This window comes from Haliaeetus leucocephalus, unplaced genomic scaffold (genome assembly GCF_000737465.1).
Source record: "Haliaeetus leucocephalus isolate CR32 unplaced genomic scaffold, Haliaeetus_leucocephalus-4.0 Scaffold848, whole genome shotgun sequence".
Lineage (NCBI taxonomy): Eukaryota > Metazoa > Chordata > Aves > Accipitriformes > Accipitridae > Haliaeetus > Haliaeetus leucocephalus.
Window position 1 is genome coordinate 10,520,570 of NW_010973284.1, and position 12,740 is coordinate 10,533,309.

At 43.9% G+C, this 12,740-nt stretch overlaps 2 protein-coding genes across 2 annotated transcripts in view; both read left to right on the forward strand.

Moving 5' to 3' along the window:
- Positions 1-6,053, forward strand: part of PIF1 (PIF1 5'-to-3' DNA helicase) — a 6,372-nt gene extending 319 nt beyond the window's left edge. Inside the window, exons 2-12 of the mRNA XM_010582731.1 lie at positions 53-158; positions 251-376; positions 473-626; positions 1,176-1,290; positions 1,364-1,470; positions 1,889-2,028; positions 2,717-2,823; positions 3,635-3,722; positions 4,327-4,472; positions 5,466-5,657; positions 6,003-6,053. Coding sequence (XP_010581033.1) covers positions 53-158; positions 251-376; positions 473-626; positions 1,176-1,290; positions 1,364-1,470; positions 1,889-2,028; positions 2,717-2,823; positions 3,635-3,722; positions 4,327-4,472; positions 5,466-5,657; positions 6,003-6,053 — 1,332 coding nt within the window. The remainder of the gene's footprint in view (positions 1-52; positions 159-250; positions 377-472; positions 627-1,175; positions 1,291-1,363; positions 1,471-1,888; positions 2,029-2,716; positions 2,824-3,634; positions 3,723-4,326; positions 4,473-5,465; positions 5,658-6,002) is intronic.
- A 4,013-nt stretch (positions 6,054-10,066) lies between these two features.
- The window catches only part of ST6GALNAC3 (ST6 (alpha-N-acetyl-neuraminyl-2,3-beta-galactosyl-1,3)-N-acetylgalactosaminide alpha-2,6-sialyltransferase 3), a 257,225-nt gene continuing 254,551 nt past the window's right edge, over positions 10,067-12,740 (forward strand). The window contains exons 1-2 of the mRNA XM_010582732.1: positions 10,067-10,122; positions 12,002-12,065. Coding sequence (XP_010581034.1) covers positions 10,067-10,122; positions 12,002-12,065 — 120 coding nt within the window. The remainder of the gene's footprint in view (positions 10,123-12,001; positions 12,066-12,740) is intronic.

Sequence of the window (12,740 nt, forward strand, 5' to 3'; positions counted from 1 at the left end):
TGGCCCCGGTTGCCGGCCCCGCTCTCACGGCGCGCCGCTGCCCGTCCCGCAGGTGCCCCGCGCGGAGAGGCGGCCCCTGGCGAGGCTCTCGGCGGAGCAGGAGGCGGTGCTGGGCGCCGTGCGGAGCGGGAAGAGCGTCTTCTTCACCGGCTGTGCAGGTGAGGGGGCCGGGCGGCTGCCACCGGGTGAAGCTGACCTCCTGCTTCTCCCGTTCCTTCGCCCTTGATACGCTTCTCCCCACCCCGCCAAGGGACCGGGAAGTCGTTCCTGCTGAAGAAGATTGTGGGCTCCCTCCCTCCGAAGAGCACCTATGCCACAGCCAGCACAGGAGTGGCAGCTTGCCACATTGGCGGCACCACTCTCCACGCCTTCGCAGGTAGCGGTCTGCCCAACAGCGAGGGCACGGGAGCTCTTGCTTCTGTCCCAAAGAGTCAGGAGCTTCCCAAAGCTCTGCTTTCCTCTCCCCTGCCAGGGATCGGCTCTGGGAAGGCACCGCTGGAACAGTGTATTCAGCTGGCAGAGCGGCCTGGGGTGCGCCAGCACTGGCTGGCCTGCCAGCACTTAATTATCGATGAGATCTCAATGGTGGATGGCAAGCTCTTTGACAAGCTGGAGGCAGTAGCGAGGTGAGCGATCATCAGGTCAAACAACTAACAGAAATTAACTTCCTTAAATTTCTGGGCTGCTTCCTTGCTCTGGTTATGTGAATGGATACCAGGCAGCCACTGGCATAGGACTGGAAGGAAGCATGAAGTCATAGCCAGCATCTGGGCAGACCTTTATCTTGAGATAGGTTTTGATCGTGTCCCCACTCCCCAGCTGTGGCTGTTGTGGCTGCTGTTTCCAACTCTGGAGCCAAGTGTTTTCTGTAGAGCTGAGTCCAGAATACAGCCGTCTGTTTATGCTGTATCCAGCATTCTCTCTTGCAGCATAACAGCTAACAAAGAACCGAGACTGGTAATGACATCTGGGGTGCATAACCAAAGCAAATTTTATGTCTTGCAATAGCATTGCTTAATTATTTGAGCTCTTCTGATACAGCTGAGAATAATCATCTTTTACTGCAGGTGTTATAAGTTTGAATATACTCACAGACTAACAAGTTAACTTGAGACCTGACTATGACCAGGGCCTGGAGGGCATTCAGAACTTCTCCTCTATTCCCTCCCTTTCAGGGTAGTCAGAAAACGGGATGAGCCTTTTGGAGGAATTCAGCTAATCATCTGTGGGGACTTCTTGCAGCTACCCCCAGTCTGCAAGGCTAATGAAGAAACCAAGTTCTGCTTCCAGGTACAAAACTGTCCCTAAACTCATTCTTGTACTTCAAGTCTGCCTCTTTCTTGACAAGAGAATGATTTGCCAGGCAAAAAGCTGGAGGAAATGCATCCACATAAACATGGAGCTGACTGAAGTGCGGAGACAGACCGACAAGACCTTTGTCTCACTCCTGAGTGCAGTTCGTTTAGGCAGGTAAGGAGAAACTTGGCTGTCTTTGTAGTCCCTGCTCCCTACTGACAGAGCAGAGGAAGGAGCAGTTTGTCACTTCTTTGTGCTCTATCAGGAATGCATGGCTGGGGATAATAGCTATGAATGCTTTAGTTAATGTAAGCACGTTTCATGTATGCTGTTCTGGTAAGGAATGACCCTTTCTAGGGTCCCTCTTTGCAATTTCTGCTAAGGAATTCAATGGATCTGGAGTTGGCAGTGGACAGGGCAGGACTGGGGCACACAATTGCATTGCTCTCCAACTTTGTGTAGTTATCTTTCTCTGTCCTTCTCTCTAGAGGCATGGGGCTTGCACAGCCTGATCCGGCTGTGAGGAGATTACTGCTGCTCAAGACCTGTTCCTGATCACTTTAAAAAATAATCCCCTTTTCTTGGTTACCAGGTGCACAGAGGAGGTTACCAGACTGCTGATGCAGACTGCTGCTAACAGGTCTGAGCGTGATGGGATCCTGGCTACGCGGCTCTGCACCCATAAAGATGATGTAGAAATAACTAATGAGAGATGCTTGCAACAGCTATCAGGTGAACTCCTTGGAGGAAGCTGCTGGCTTTGGGGCTGAGCTCTGAGTGGATGCAATGGGGATACTGAGGTGTCAGGAGGAACTGGTGTTCTGTCATGCACAGCAGCACCAGTCCAAGCTGTGCCTGTTGGAGTTGAGCTGCCTGGGTTAAACCTTCACAGCTTTTTGCATAAAAATCTACATCGTTACTTCTTGGTGTGTAATAGACAGCAAGCTCATTGCTTGTTGTGAGGTAGGGTAGGTCATTTATTGCCTCCATGCCCCTGCTTTTTCTTTCTATAGCATCTCAGAAAGGCCGTGCTCTATCCAGCCACGATTTGAATTAAGGGCTATTTCATTTCTGCCTCCCTGTCTGGTCCTAGGATTCTTTCTTAGTCCTCTTTGGAGATCTGGTGTTGACAGCAAGTGAAACTGGTCATATGCTCAAAATGGTGACTGCTCAGTTCTTATTTACTGCTGGCTTTTGATTCCTGAGCCTTCTTATGCTCTGGGAGTTATGCTGGGAAGAGAGGCAATAGTGAGCTTTCTGCTCTTAGAGGTGACAAGGTTTGTGTGAAGATATCCTATCAGCAGAGCAGAATGGATATTAAAAGATGAATTGCCGTTAGAAATAAACGCTGAGCCTCCTGCAATGCTGCGTGGAATATATTCAATGGTTGCAATTTGTGACATTCTTCTTTCCTTAATAGGAGAAGTGCACACTTTTGAGGCTTTGGACAGTGACCCAATGCTAGCGAAGTTAATTGATGCTCAGTGTCCTGTGGGTGGTAGAGTTGAGCTAAAGCTTGGAGCTCAGGTGAGTGTGTGTACATACATTTGTGAAAGACCAGTGGATCAAATGGCATAAGAAAAATAAAGGAATAGCAGATAAATGCATAGAGTAGATTAATGTATAGAATGCAGATTCTGTATAGAGTGGCTATGCCAGGTGAACAGAAGACTCTATCCCAATCTTTGTATCCTTTCTGCTTGGAATCTTATCCAGAGAATTAGTCTGATTTGAGTGCAGGTCCATGTGTCGTGGACAGTGGTGACTTCTGTGACTTTGACACATATTTCCAATCAGGTTTAGAAACTTCTGGGTCGTAGAGAGCACAGGCAGTCCTTGCCTGCAGTCTCAGCTCCAGGTACAGCAGCCCTCCTGACCTGCAAGGGTGTGGCATAGCTTGCCAAATTTGCAGGACTGGGCACCCTGCTGTGAGCTAGGGCTGTCAGAGTGGAAAGGATGCAGGATTGCACTTAGCAGCAGCATTGTTTGCCTTAAGAAGTTGTTCCTTCCTCCTGTTCCCAGAATCTACATATGTCTAGGTTTATTGGTGTTTGGGGAAGGGGAATCTGTTCCCTGGATCTGAGCTCACAGCTGTGAACAGAAGCAGCTCAAATCAAATGTTCAGTGCTGCAGAATAATGTAGTTGGGAATCCTAGGAAGGAAAGGCTGTGAAATAATTTCAATCAAATTGGAGACGGCGCTCTATCCTGCAATAGGATAATGTGGCTGTGGCCATATCAGCCTGCTGTGCTTGTGCTTCCAGGCTAGAACCTTAGCTGCAGGTGGCTGAACAGGCTGTAAAGCCAGTGTGCTAAGGGATTTTTCTTCTTCTCTGTAGGTGATGCTAGCTAAGAATCTGGATGTGTCTCAAGGGCTGGTGAATGGGGCACGAGGAGTTGTTGTAGGATTTGAAAGTCAACAGAAGGGTAAGAAAGCTTTTTGATCTTTTGTTGAAGGACGAGGAAAAAACCAAAACAATTTATCGTTGATGGCTGATGACTTGTTAATTTTGTTTACTGCTTGGTAAGAATAATTTGAGGGAAAGCAGGGAGGAGGTCTTCTCTGCAGTGAGAGGCTTGTGGCTCTCATGGGCCTGCATCTGCTGTAGCTATCTGTAGGGCCTCTTGTGTTTGCTTTTCTTTATTCTCTAGATGTGTATGCTCACTCGCATTTCCTGTCTGTTCTGTTGAAGCAAGTCTTGGTGGGTTTTTTGGTTTGCTTTTCTTGGAGAATAAAGTTCTTCTACCTGCAATGTGTATTTTTCTTTGTATCTCAACTGATAAATTATGTGACTTAAATTCTTCTGTTTAAGTAGATCCCAAAAATAATTTCAGAACATCCTATTTACTTGTGTGGGCTTAGGGTTGGGTGGTTGGTTGGTTTTTTTTTTGGTGTGGGATTTTCTTTTTTTAATGCAGCCACTGACATGGGGAAGGAGGGAAAAATAAAAAAGGCTTTTAGGCTGTTGGCTTCCAGGCTGTTGAGTATCAGGAATACATCCCTGTTTATCTTCTGTTCCCATTCCTACAGGGCTGCCTAAGGTGAGGTTTCTCTGTGGGGCCACACAGGTCATCAAAATGGAGAAATGGGTCTTCAAAGGACCATCAGGAGTTCATCTGAGTCGTCAACAGTTGCCTTTAAAATTGGCATGGGCCATTTCCATTCACAAGAGTCAGGTGGGTGTGCTTATACAGCCGTCTATAGACTTTTACACCATCATAAGCCTTATTTCCTGGGTGAGCTTGCATTGCTGGTAAAACAGGAGGGAAAACTGAAAGACCCTTGTTGTGGGGGACCTCTAGAATATGTGTGTCTAGCTGCAGAGAAGGCAGCACCTCTTCTGCTTGTGATGCTTGCCTATAGGATCAAGGATGGGCTAGCAATCTGCTGGAGTTTTCATAAGGGTGCTGCCATCTGCATAGTTGGTGTTGGACTATAAAGCAGCCTTATTTACTGCTGTGGACTGATCAGGGTAGTGTTTCCCTGACAGTCATCAGCATTAGTGATGTTGAGGTTTGCAGTCTACCTGAGGAAGCTGCAGGAGTCACAGCTGTGCTCTTTGGGCTGGACTTCCCCTTTGGTGGCATGTGTTGGGTTTTTTCAGTGTAACTAATGCAGTTCCTACCTTTCCAGAAGATTTCATACCCTTTTTGATAAATACTTGTCTTGATATTAGACCTGTGAGTTTGTTCCCATGCCACTGCTTAAACCAGGCCACATTGTAAATTCTGCTGCCTCCTGGGATGTCTCTTAGTGCAGACAGGGCTGGCTGGGTCTAACCCAAACTCTGTCTCAGACAGTCTGCCTGAGGACTGCTTGAGACTGGTGGCTGCTCTAGTTAATTACTAGGAGTGAAAACAGCAGGATTTCTTTCCCTGCTGTGTTGATTATATGGGATTTGTGGAGTTTCACACAACAAGAGGCTTAGTGGAGTTAGTGGACCTTACTGTCTGCTAGCAATTTCCTGACAGCGGAAAACTGTCCTTTTCTTTCTACTGATTCCCATCTTTTAATCAGTTACATAGTCAAACAAGAGACTTAGTTTTATCAAGCCCATACACCAAGGATGGTACCTTTGACAGACTCACAGGACAGGTTAGTTTTGATACAGCACAGTGTTCTTTTTTTGTTTGTTTGTTCTGTAACAAACTTCTTTGTGTCTTTGATAGGGCATGTCTTTAGATTGTGTGGAAATCTCCCTGTCTCGTGTCTTTGAAAGTGGGCAGGCTTATGTAGCTCTTTCCCGAGCCCGTAGCCTTGCAGGTCTCCGTGTTCTGGATTTTGATCCGAAAGTTGTGAGAGCTGATCCTTCTGTGTTGCAGTTCTATAGACAGCTGAGGCATCATCAACTTCTAACCCAGGTAAAGAAAAATCCCATGCTAGCAAAGCCTACCTTGTGCAACCAGGATGAGAGATGTTTGTGCTGAGATTCTACTTTTTCTTCCTAAGCAAAATCATTCAAATTAAAATTTGTAGTGGCAGGAAAGTTGAAACTGCAGAGAGGGAATATGGTGGGACAGCTCTTTGTGGCAAAATACCTACTGTAGTGGTGGATTGTATAGCACTAGCTGGCCCTGTGGGTGAAAGGATGGGCTGGGATTCTTTGATCCTCCTCTTGCAGTAAGAACTGAAGGGGAAGTGGGCACAGAAGAAATCTCTTCTTTTGTTTTGTTTTGTTTTTTTCCTCACCCCCCGGACCCCCCAAGGATTCACTACACACCCATTCAGGTGCTGATGAGAAGGAGAACTGGAAATGAAGCTGAGAATGCTCTTCTGGCCTCTGGGAGGCATCAGCACAGACTGCTGAGTTGCAGCGATCTTGCTATTGAGTATATTTGATAACATAAAGTCAAATGAATGTATCATGCCTCTGAAATTTGGAAGGCTTCTGTAGCTCCTTTCTGGGCCCACAGCCTTGAGTACTTCTGTGTCACAGATGCAACTCCAGCAAACAAAATGACTGAACAAGGACATGCCTGAGGGACCTCGCTGCAGTTCTATCCTGTCTGCCTGGTGGTATTTTATTCTCCACATATGTAGGCTGAAACTTGAGTACCTTTCTTCAAGTATACCACAGCTGAGAGATGGAATGTGTGTATCCTCTTTGCCTGGATGGATTGGACCTGTTCACAAGAGCTGCTGACACATGGGAAAGCAGTACTAAGTATCTGGAATATATGCTTGATTCTTCTGCAAGCGAGGAGCTGCCAGGAGCTGGGCTATCACTTTATAGCACACTGGGGTGTTCTTGCCTTCCAGATGCTTAACACCAGGAGGCTTTGCATAACTTCCTCCACAAGCAGAACTGTAAGAGTTATACATTGCCTTTTATGCTGATACATAGCCTTTTCATTAGTCTGTTGCATACAATAAGGTATGATTTTTATTTTTTTAACCTACTGAGATGAGCTGGTACTGTTTAAAAATAGGAGCTGCCAGCACTTAAATCCTACAGCTTGTACCCATAGTTTGGGCAAGAAGGGAGTGAGAGACGGATGCTGGTGGGAGCCCCTCTTGTTTAAACACATGAGGCTTGCTCAAATGGGAGGGAGTTTCTGCTGGAAACAACGCATCTGACTAATAAGGTGGAGGTTGAAAGTTCAATAGGGAATAATGGCCAAAGACATATGAAGTGAGCTGTAACTTCACCTGTTTCAGCAAAAGCAGAGATGAGCAGAACTAATATACTGTCTTTTTGAAGTCTTAATAAAAGGAGAAGCTTTGGTCTTTGTATTTTAGCACATTGCTTAAAGCTTAAGTAACTTGTATATTTTTAAATGTTTAACATGTGTGAATAATGTGAAATATCAACATCCAGCTGGAACTGGTCTCTTGCAGGGGAGTGTCTCTGTAACAAAGCCTCTGCAGCTTGAGCAAGTTCAAGGCCACTTGACAGCTGCTCTCCTTAAAGCCAGGGAAGGATGTTGACTAGCCAGCAGTTAACAAAACAGAAAACAGATTTTGGTAGGATTTCAAAATGTATTTTTTACGTGGGGGTTTGTTTTTTCTGGGCTTGAGGGGTAGAGTTTTGGAGGAAGCAATAGTAGAAGACAGAAGTGTGAGAATTATTGAGGTGTTTACTCTAAGAAAGGGTTCTTAATGTATCAGCACATTGTTTCTTCAAAGAAGTCTGGTGGGGAGTAGATGGAAGTACCTGAAGATGGAGCTGGAGTCTGTGGAAGGCAAGACCCTTCCCCTCACACTGCAGGTTGCTCCTGGCACTACCTCTGGTCTTTCAGACTCTGTGTGTGTGTGTGTGAATTTTTTTTTTTTTTAAACAACACTTTCCACTTCTTTGAGCTGGACTTAAGCTGTTTGCCCACCTTGGGGAGGAACTGAGAAATGACCTTCCCATGCCCACACCCTTGGGAAGGAGGGTGCTGGCATTCTAAAGCATCACTGCTGGGGCAGATGAGCATTGAGGTGTGATTCCTCAGCCTGCAGCTCCCAGAGCCTCCACCAAGACCTGGGTGAAGGCCTGACTCCAATGTAGCCCTGCATCCACAGGGGAGCTGCTGCAGGTGCCCCCCCCTAGCCTGCAGGCTGTGTCCCCTAGCTGACTGGGTGGCAGTACCCAGCTGGTGTGACTCTGAGCATGAGGGTGCTCAGGTTCAGCCCTTTCCTCCTGTGACAGCATACATGGAGTGCAGGTGTGCCAGGCTGGCCCCAGGCTTTCCTTGGCTACCTCTTGTTCCCTCAGCTGCCCATCAGCCCTACCCTGCTGTGCATCCCCATCTTGCAGCACTCTTGTCTTCTCCTCATGCTGCCGTTCTGCAGTGGGTGCCCTGGCTGAGCCTCTGTGCTGTGCCACTCATGCTTCCTGCGTTGTTCCAGCTGGGCCTCAACCTGCATCCTCCATGTTTGTTGCGGGTTGAGTTTTTGCTTTTGTTCACCTTGTTCTACAGACCATCTGCTGACATTGTGTCCATCTTCCTATCATGCCCTTTGTGCAGGTGGTCAGAGGCAGCGAGTGCCCTAATTGTCAGGGGCAAGGCTGGCTGTGCAGGCAGGGAAGCCTGATGGGTAACCTAAAAGCCTGTGTGCTTGGCCAATGGGCTGGGCTGGGGCCAGTTTGCACTCTCGTGGATTTTTAGAGATGGGACGCTGCAGTATGACGTCTTTGTGTTGCATTGGAGGTTGAGATGTGGGGTCTGAAAAGCTCAGGGATGTTAAAGTGAGTTTTACCATTGCAGTAGACAGTTAAGAAGAATATGCCAGGCACTTCCAGTCATACACAATACATTGATTTATTGACAGATTGCATAAAAGTAATGAGATAATGCAGGTTCAAATCCTTTAACATCTCTTTAAAAGTTCCTGTACCACTGTAATGACAAGATAATTTAGAGTGTAAGACAGTTGATTATATACAATGCAAATAAGCTTTTAATTGTGACCTTGTAAAGCAACTCATTTAACTGCAGTTTTCATGGGTTTAAGGACTGAAATCTTTCCAGTTGTATGGGGTTTTTTGGTGCCGGTTTGAGATAAAATGCTAAACAGAACTTAAAGCTGGAAAGGGTAATAAATATTGCATGTTAGTATTAAATGTACATGAAATATTGTGTTTACCTTCTCAGAGGTGGAGCAGTGGGAATGGAATAGTAGTGGCTTTTGAAGGGTTGGCAGCTGTACTGAGGCCAAAAGGGGTCTATCTCTAAATTTTAGATGTTCTTACTCACTTCCAGCTAAAGCAGATGTAGGGATGGGGGCTGAGGCTGAAGACTGCTACTTAAATCCTAAAAGGAGCAGTTAGGACAAATCTGAGCTGTCAAGCTCTGTCATGGCTCCCCTGCGGTCAGGATTGTGATAAGGCCTTTTTTTAACAGAATAATGCTTCCATATATATGAGGTAAAAATCTTGTAATACAATAAAAATCCTTTCTTCCAAATACTCCTTAACATGTTAATTTTTTTTTTTTTGCAGAGGGATATTAACTAGTCTGTAGCTAGATCTCAGTACACCAACACAAGATTTTTTTTTTCCTTAATTTTTTTATTGCAGTGATTGTACTGGAAAAACAGAGCTACTCATCCTGTCTTTATTAGTAAGTAAAATGAAGAAGAATCTGAAGAGCAAGGAACTTTTCACCTGAGGCTACTACAAGCCCTCTTCAAAATGTCTGGCGATGTTGCTTTCACCTGCTGAGGCAAGGTGGTCTTAATGGGTTGGATTTTTTCAGGGGCAAGTCACTTGGCTTGTCACAGAGCAAGTACATGTGCTATTCTCAGCTTAAGCAACTTAGCTCATGCTTCTCTCCTGCCCCAGTGTGGATCTTCTCCACAAGCTGCAGTCCTTCAGGAAAAAATCTGCTCCACCATGGTCTTTCCAGGGGCTGCAGGGGAGTCTCTGCTCGGGCACCCGGAGGTCTTCCTCCCTCTCTGACCTGGGTGCTCGCAGGGCTCATTTCTCACACTTTTTTCCTCACTCCTGGCAGCTGTGTGGTTTTCCCCTTCTTCAATCTGTTACCACAGAGGCTGCACCAGTGCCGATGATGGGCTCAGCCGTGCCCGGCAGTGGGGCTGCTGTGGAACTGGCTGGAACCGGTTGGAACCAGCCGTGCCAGGCATGAGGCAGCCCTGACCTCTCCTCACAGAGATTCTCGCCAACACCTGGGCACGGGCACCTGAGACACCAAGTATCAAGTGTATTAGCTTCCTTCAAAATTGCCTCTCTGCCGTCTCCTGCAGACGCTTATAACACTTGTGTGGTTGGATATCCTGGGATACAGAGGTAAGGCTGGAGGCACTGTGGCAGATGAAAAGGGAAATGGCCAGTGACAGAGGAACCGCCATTTCCGTGTTGGTGGATGGCAAGAGGCAGAGGTAGGAGGTGGCCTGCAGTGTGGCTGGAGTCCAGCTAAAATGAGAGGCATGCCAAGAGGGCACATGGCAGTGCAGCAAATGGCTGGGGTTTCATACTGTACTCCAATAAATACAAGGAAATGAATATTGTCTCTCCACTTTCACAAACTGAAGAAAAAGTATTTAAACGTGGCTTTTGCCTTAACTGCAGCTATAATTAAGTGAATTAAACTATGAGTTTGATTCATAATTGGTATTTCTGTTACCACAAAGTACAGCCATTCTCTTTTCAAATACATTAAGCCATAAGAAACTGCTTTATACCAGCTAAAGCTTCATAATACATTTATGTGTTATTGGAAGCATAATTCACATGCAGAGTGTTATTAAAACCTTACCAGCTTCCAGTTTAAATCTTTGTACTGTGATTTAACTCCCTTCTCATTCTTTACGTGACATTTTCATAGTAATTAAACATGAATGTGTCCTTACCGTCTGTACCCAGAAGTCCTGTGGTGCACAGGAAAGGCAGCAATAGTCCTATTGGTCTCAGATACTGTAATAAGATTGTGTCTGTGAATTAGATCTTCGTATCCAGAATTGCTCCGAATAGATCAAACAAATGCTACTCTTAAGTAATGGAATTATGGTACATTATAGGCTATGCTATGAATGCTAATAATGTAATTTTTCTCACAGATATTAAAAGTTCCTCAGTTTGTATTATGCCACTTTGTGACATGCAATTGTCTTTTGCTGCTAAATCTAAGCAGTTCTATTAGCATGAGAAAAGACCTGAATTACTAGACATTGCATCTAGATGTGTAAAATCTTTATCTCATTATTTCCTGTATTATTATTTTATGTTTGTTTCTATTACAGAGAATAAGGATGTTGGATGGATTTTTTTAGCTAAGCTACTGACTAGTATATAAGTTATGAAATCTGGTTATACAAGCAAAATAAGCTGATAACATGTCTAAGAGTAATCTTCACTTATAGTTATTTAATACTGAACTGTTTTGTGTTGTGGTAGTTTTTTGTTGTTTGCTTGTTTGTTTTAAATCAGTTATGGTGTTGATACAGGGGGCTGTCAGATGTGACACAGAACCTATGAAAGGCCTTCTGGGGTCACAGCTAGAGGCTAGGTAGGCACCAAGAGCATCTTAAATGGTGCTACGTGCCTATGTGCTGGCAACTGAGTTAAGCCCGAAATGTTCCAAATGTAACCGTAACACATGTTTTTACGAAACTGTTTATTACAATCTTTTTGTAAGAAGGTAGAGCTATGATAAAGAAGCCTCTGACAGAAATTTGATTAAGATTTTATTATTTTTTTTATCATATGAAGTTTGACATTTCAGGGTTTTTTCTCTCATTTCTTAACATATATGGTTTTTATGAACAGGTAGGTGAATACGTAAATGAATCACACCTTCCATCTACTCTTCCCAACTCACTAGGCTGTATCGGTTTTCTGTAGGTACATAATTTTTTTTATTTTTCTTTTTAATTATTAACAACGCCCTGAGAATTATAGGGGGATTTGCCCAGACTTTCAGTTGAGGGTTGGGAGTGAGTCCAGATCTTCAAAGATTTTTGGATCTTGCTTTGCTTATTGAAAGATTTGTGATTCCCTATCATCAAATATCAGCTTAGAGAGGATATAATGTATTTTGCAGATGATGCTAGATGTTAAAGTAAAAATATAAGTAAAGCTTCTTAAGATTATTCCAGTAGCTAATAATTCACAAAAGCAAGGCAACACGTATCTTTTTAATATCTCCAGCTGAAGGCTGGACAGACTTACTGAATATAATAAATCAAATATGAAGAACACTTATGTGGATTAATATAAGAATAACTTGGTTTAAAAAATAACTTTTTTTTAAATTTGTAGTTTATCTTGCAAGTCATATGTAATGATCATCTTGGTCATTAAGTTTTCTGTGAAACCATTCCAGGTAAGCTACCTTCCTGTTTGTGTTGGATTAGTGGGACACCTTGTAATAAAATATTTGACCATAATAACACCAGGTACTGTCAACTGATGCTTTGCAATACAAAATAAATTTTTAAAATAGATCTTGAATCTTGAGCAATGAGCTAGTATTTAATTGCCAGAATTTCAATGCATAATGCATTAAGCAGAGGGATGTTACCAGAATGAATTTAATAATAAAGAAGGAAGTTTTAAAATAGTTTGGTTTTTATATGTCTTCTCTCCAGATGAAAGAGACCTTACAATAACCTTAACCATTTTACTTGTGATAGTAGCAAGCTGTGGCTATTTTAACATAGAATCCACACTCAAAATAAAACACATCAGATAATTCATTAACCATAATTATTGCTGTTGGCTAAACTTTTGGACAAATATATATTCCTTTGTTTTAAAAATAAAGGATAAAAAATACTCAGTGTACAAACAATTTCAAATTCATGTTAGAGACAGAATATTACTTTTGACAGATTGCTGTGTAGTCTTGTGCACTCTCAGATCTCAAAGAAGTACAAGGTCAAAAATATTGTTTCTAAGGACCTATCTATTTTAATAGAAATATTGTCAAAACAAATGATAATCAGACACTTGTCCTAGGAGTGTCATCAAGGGCCTCCATAAAATATAGCACATCAGA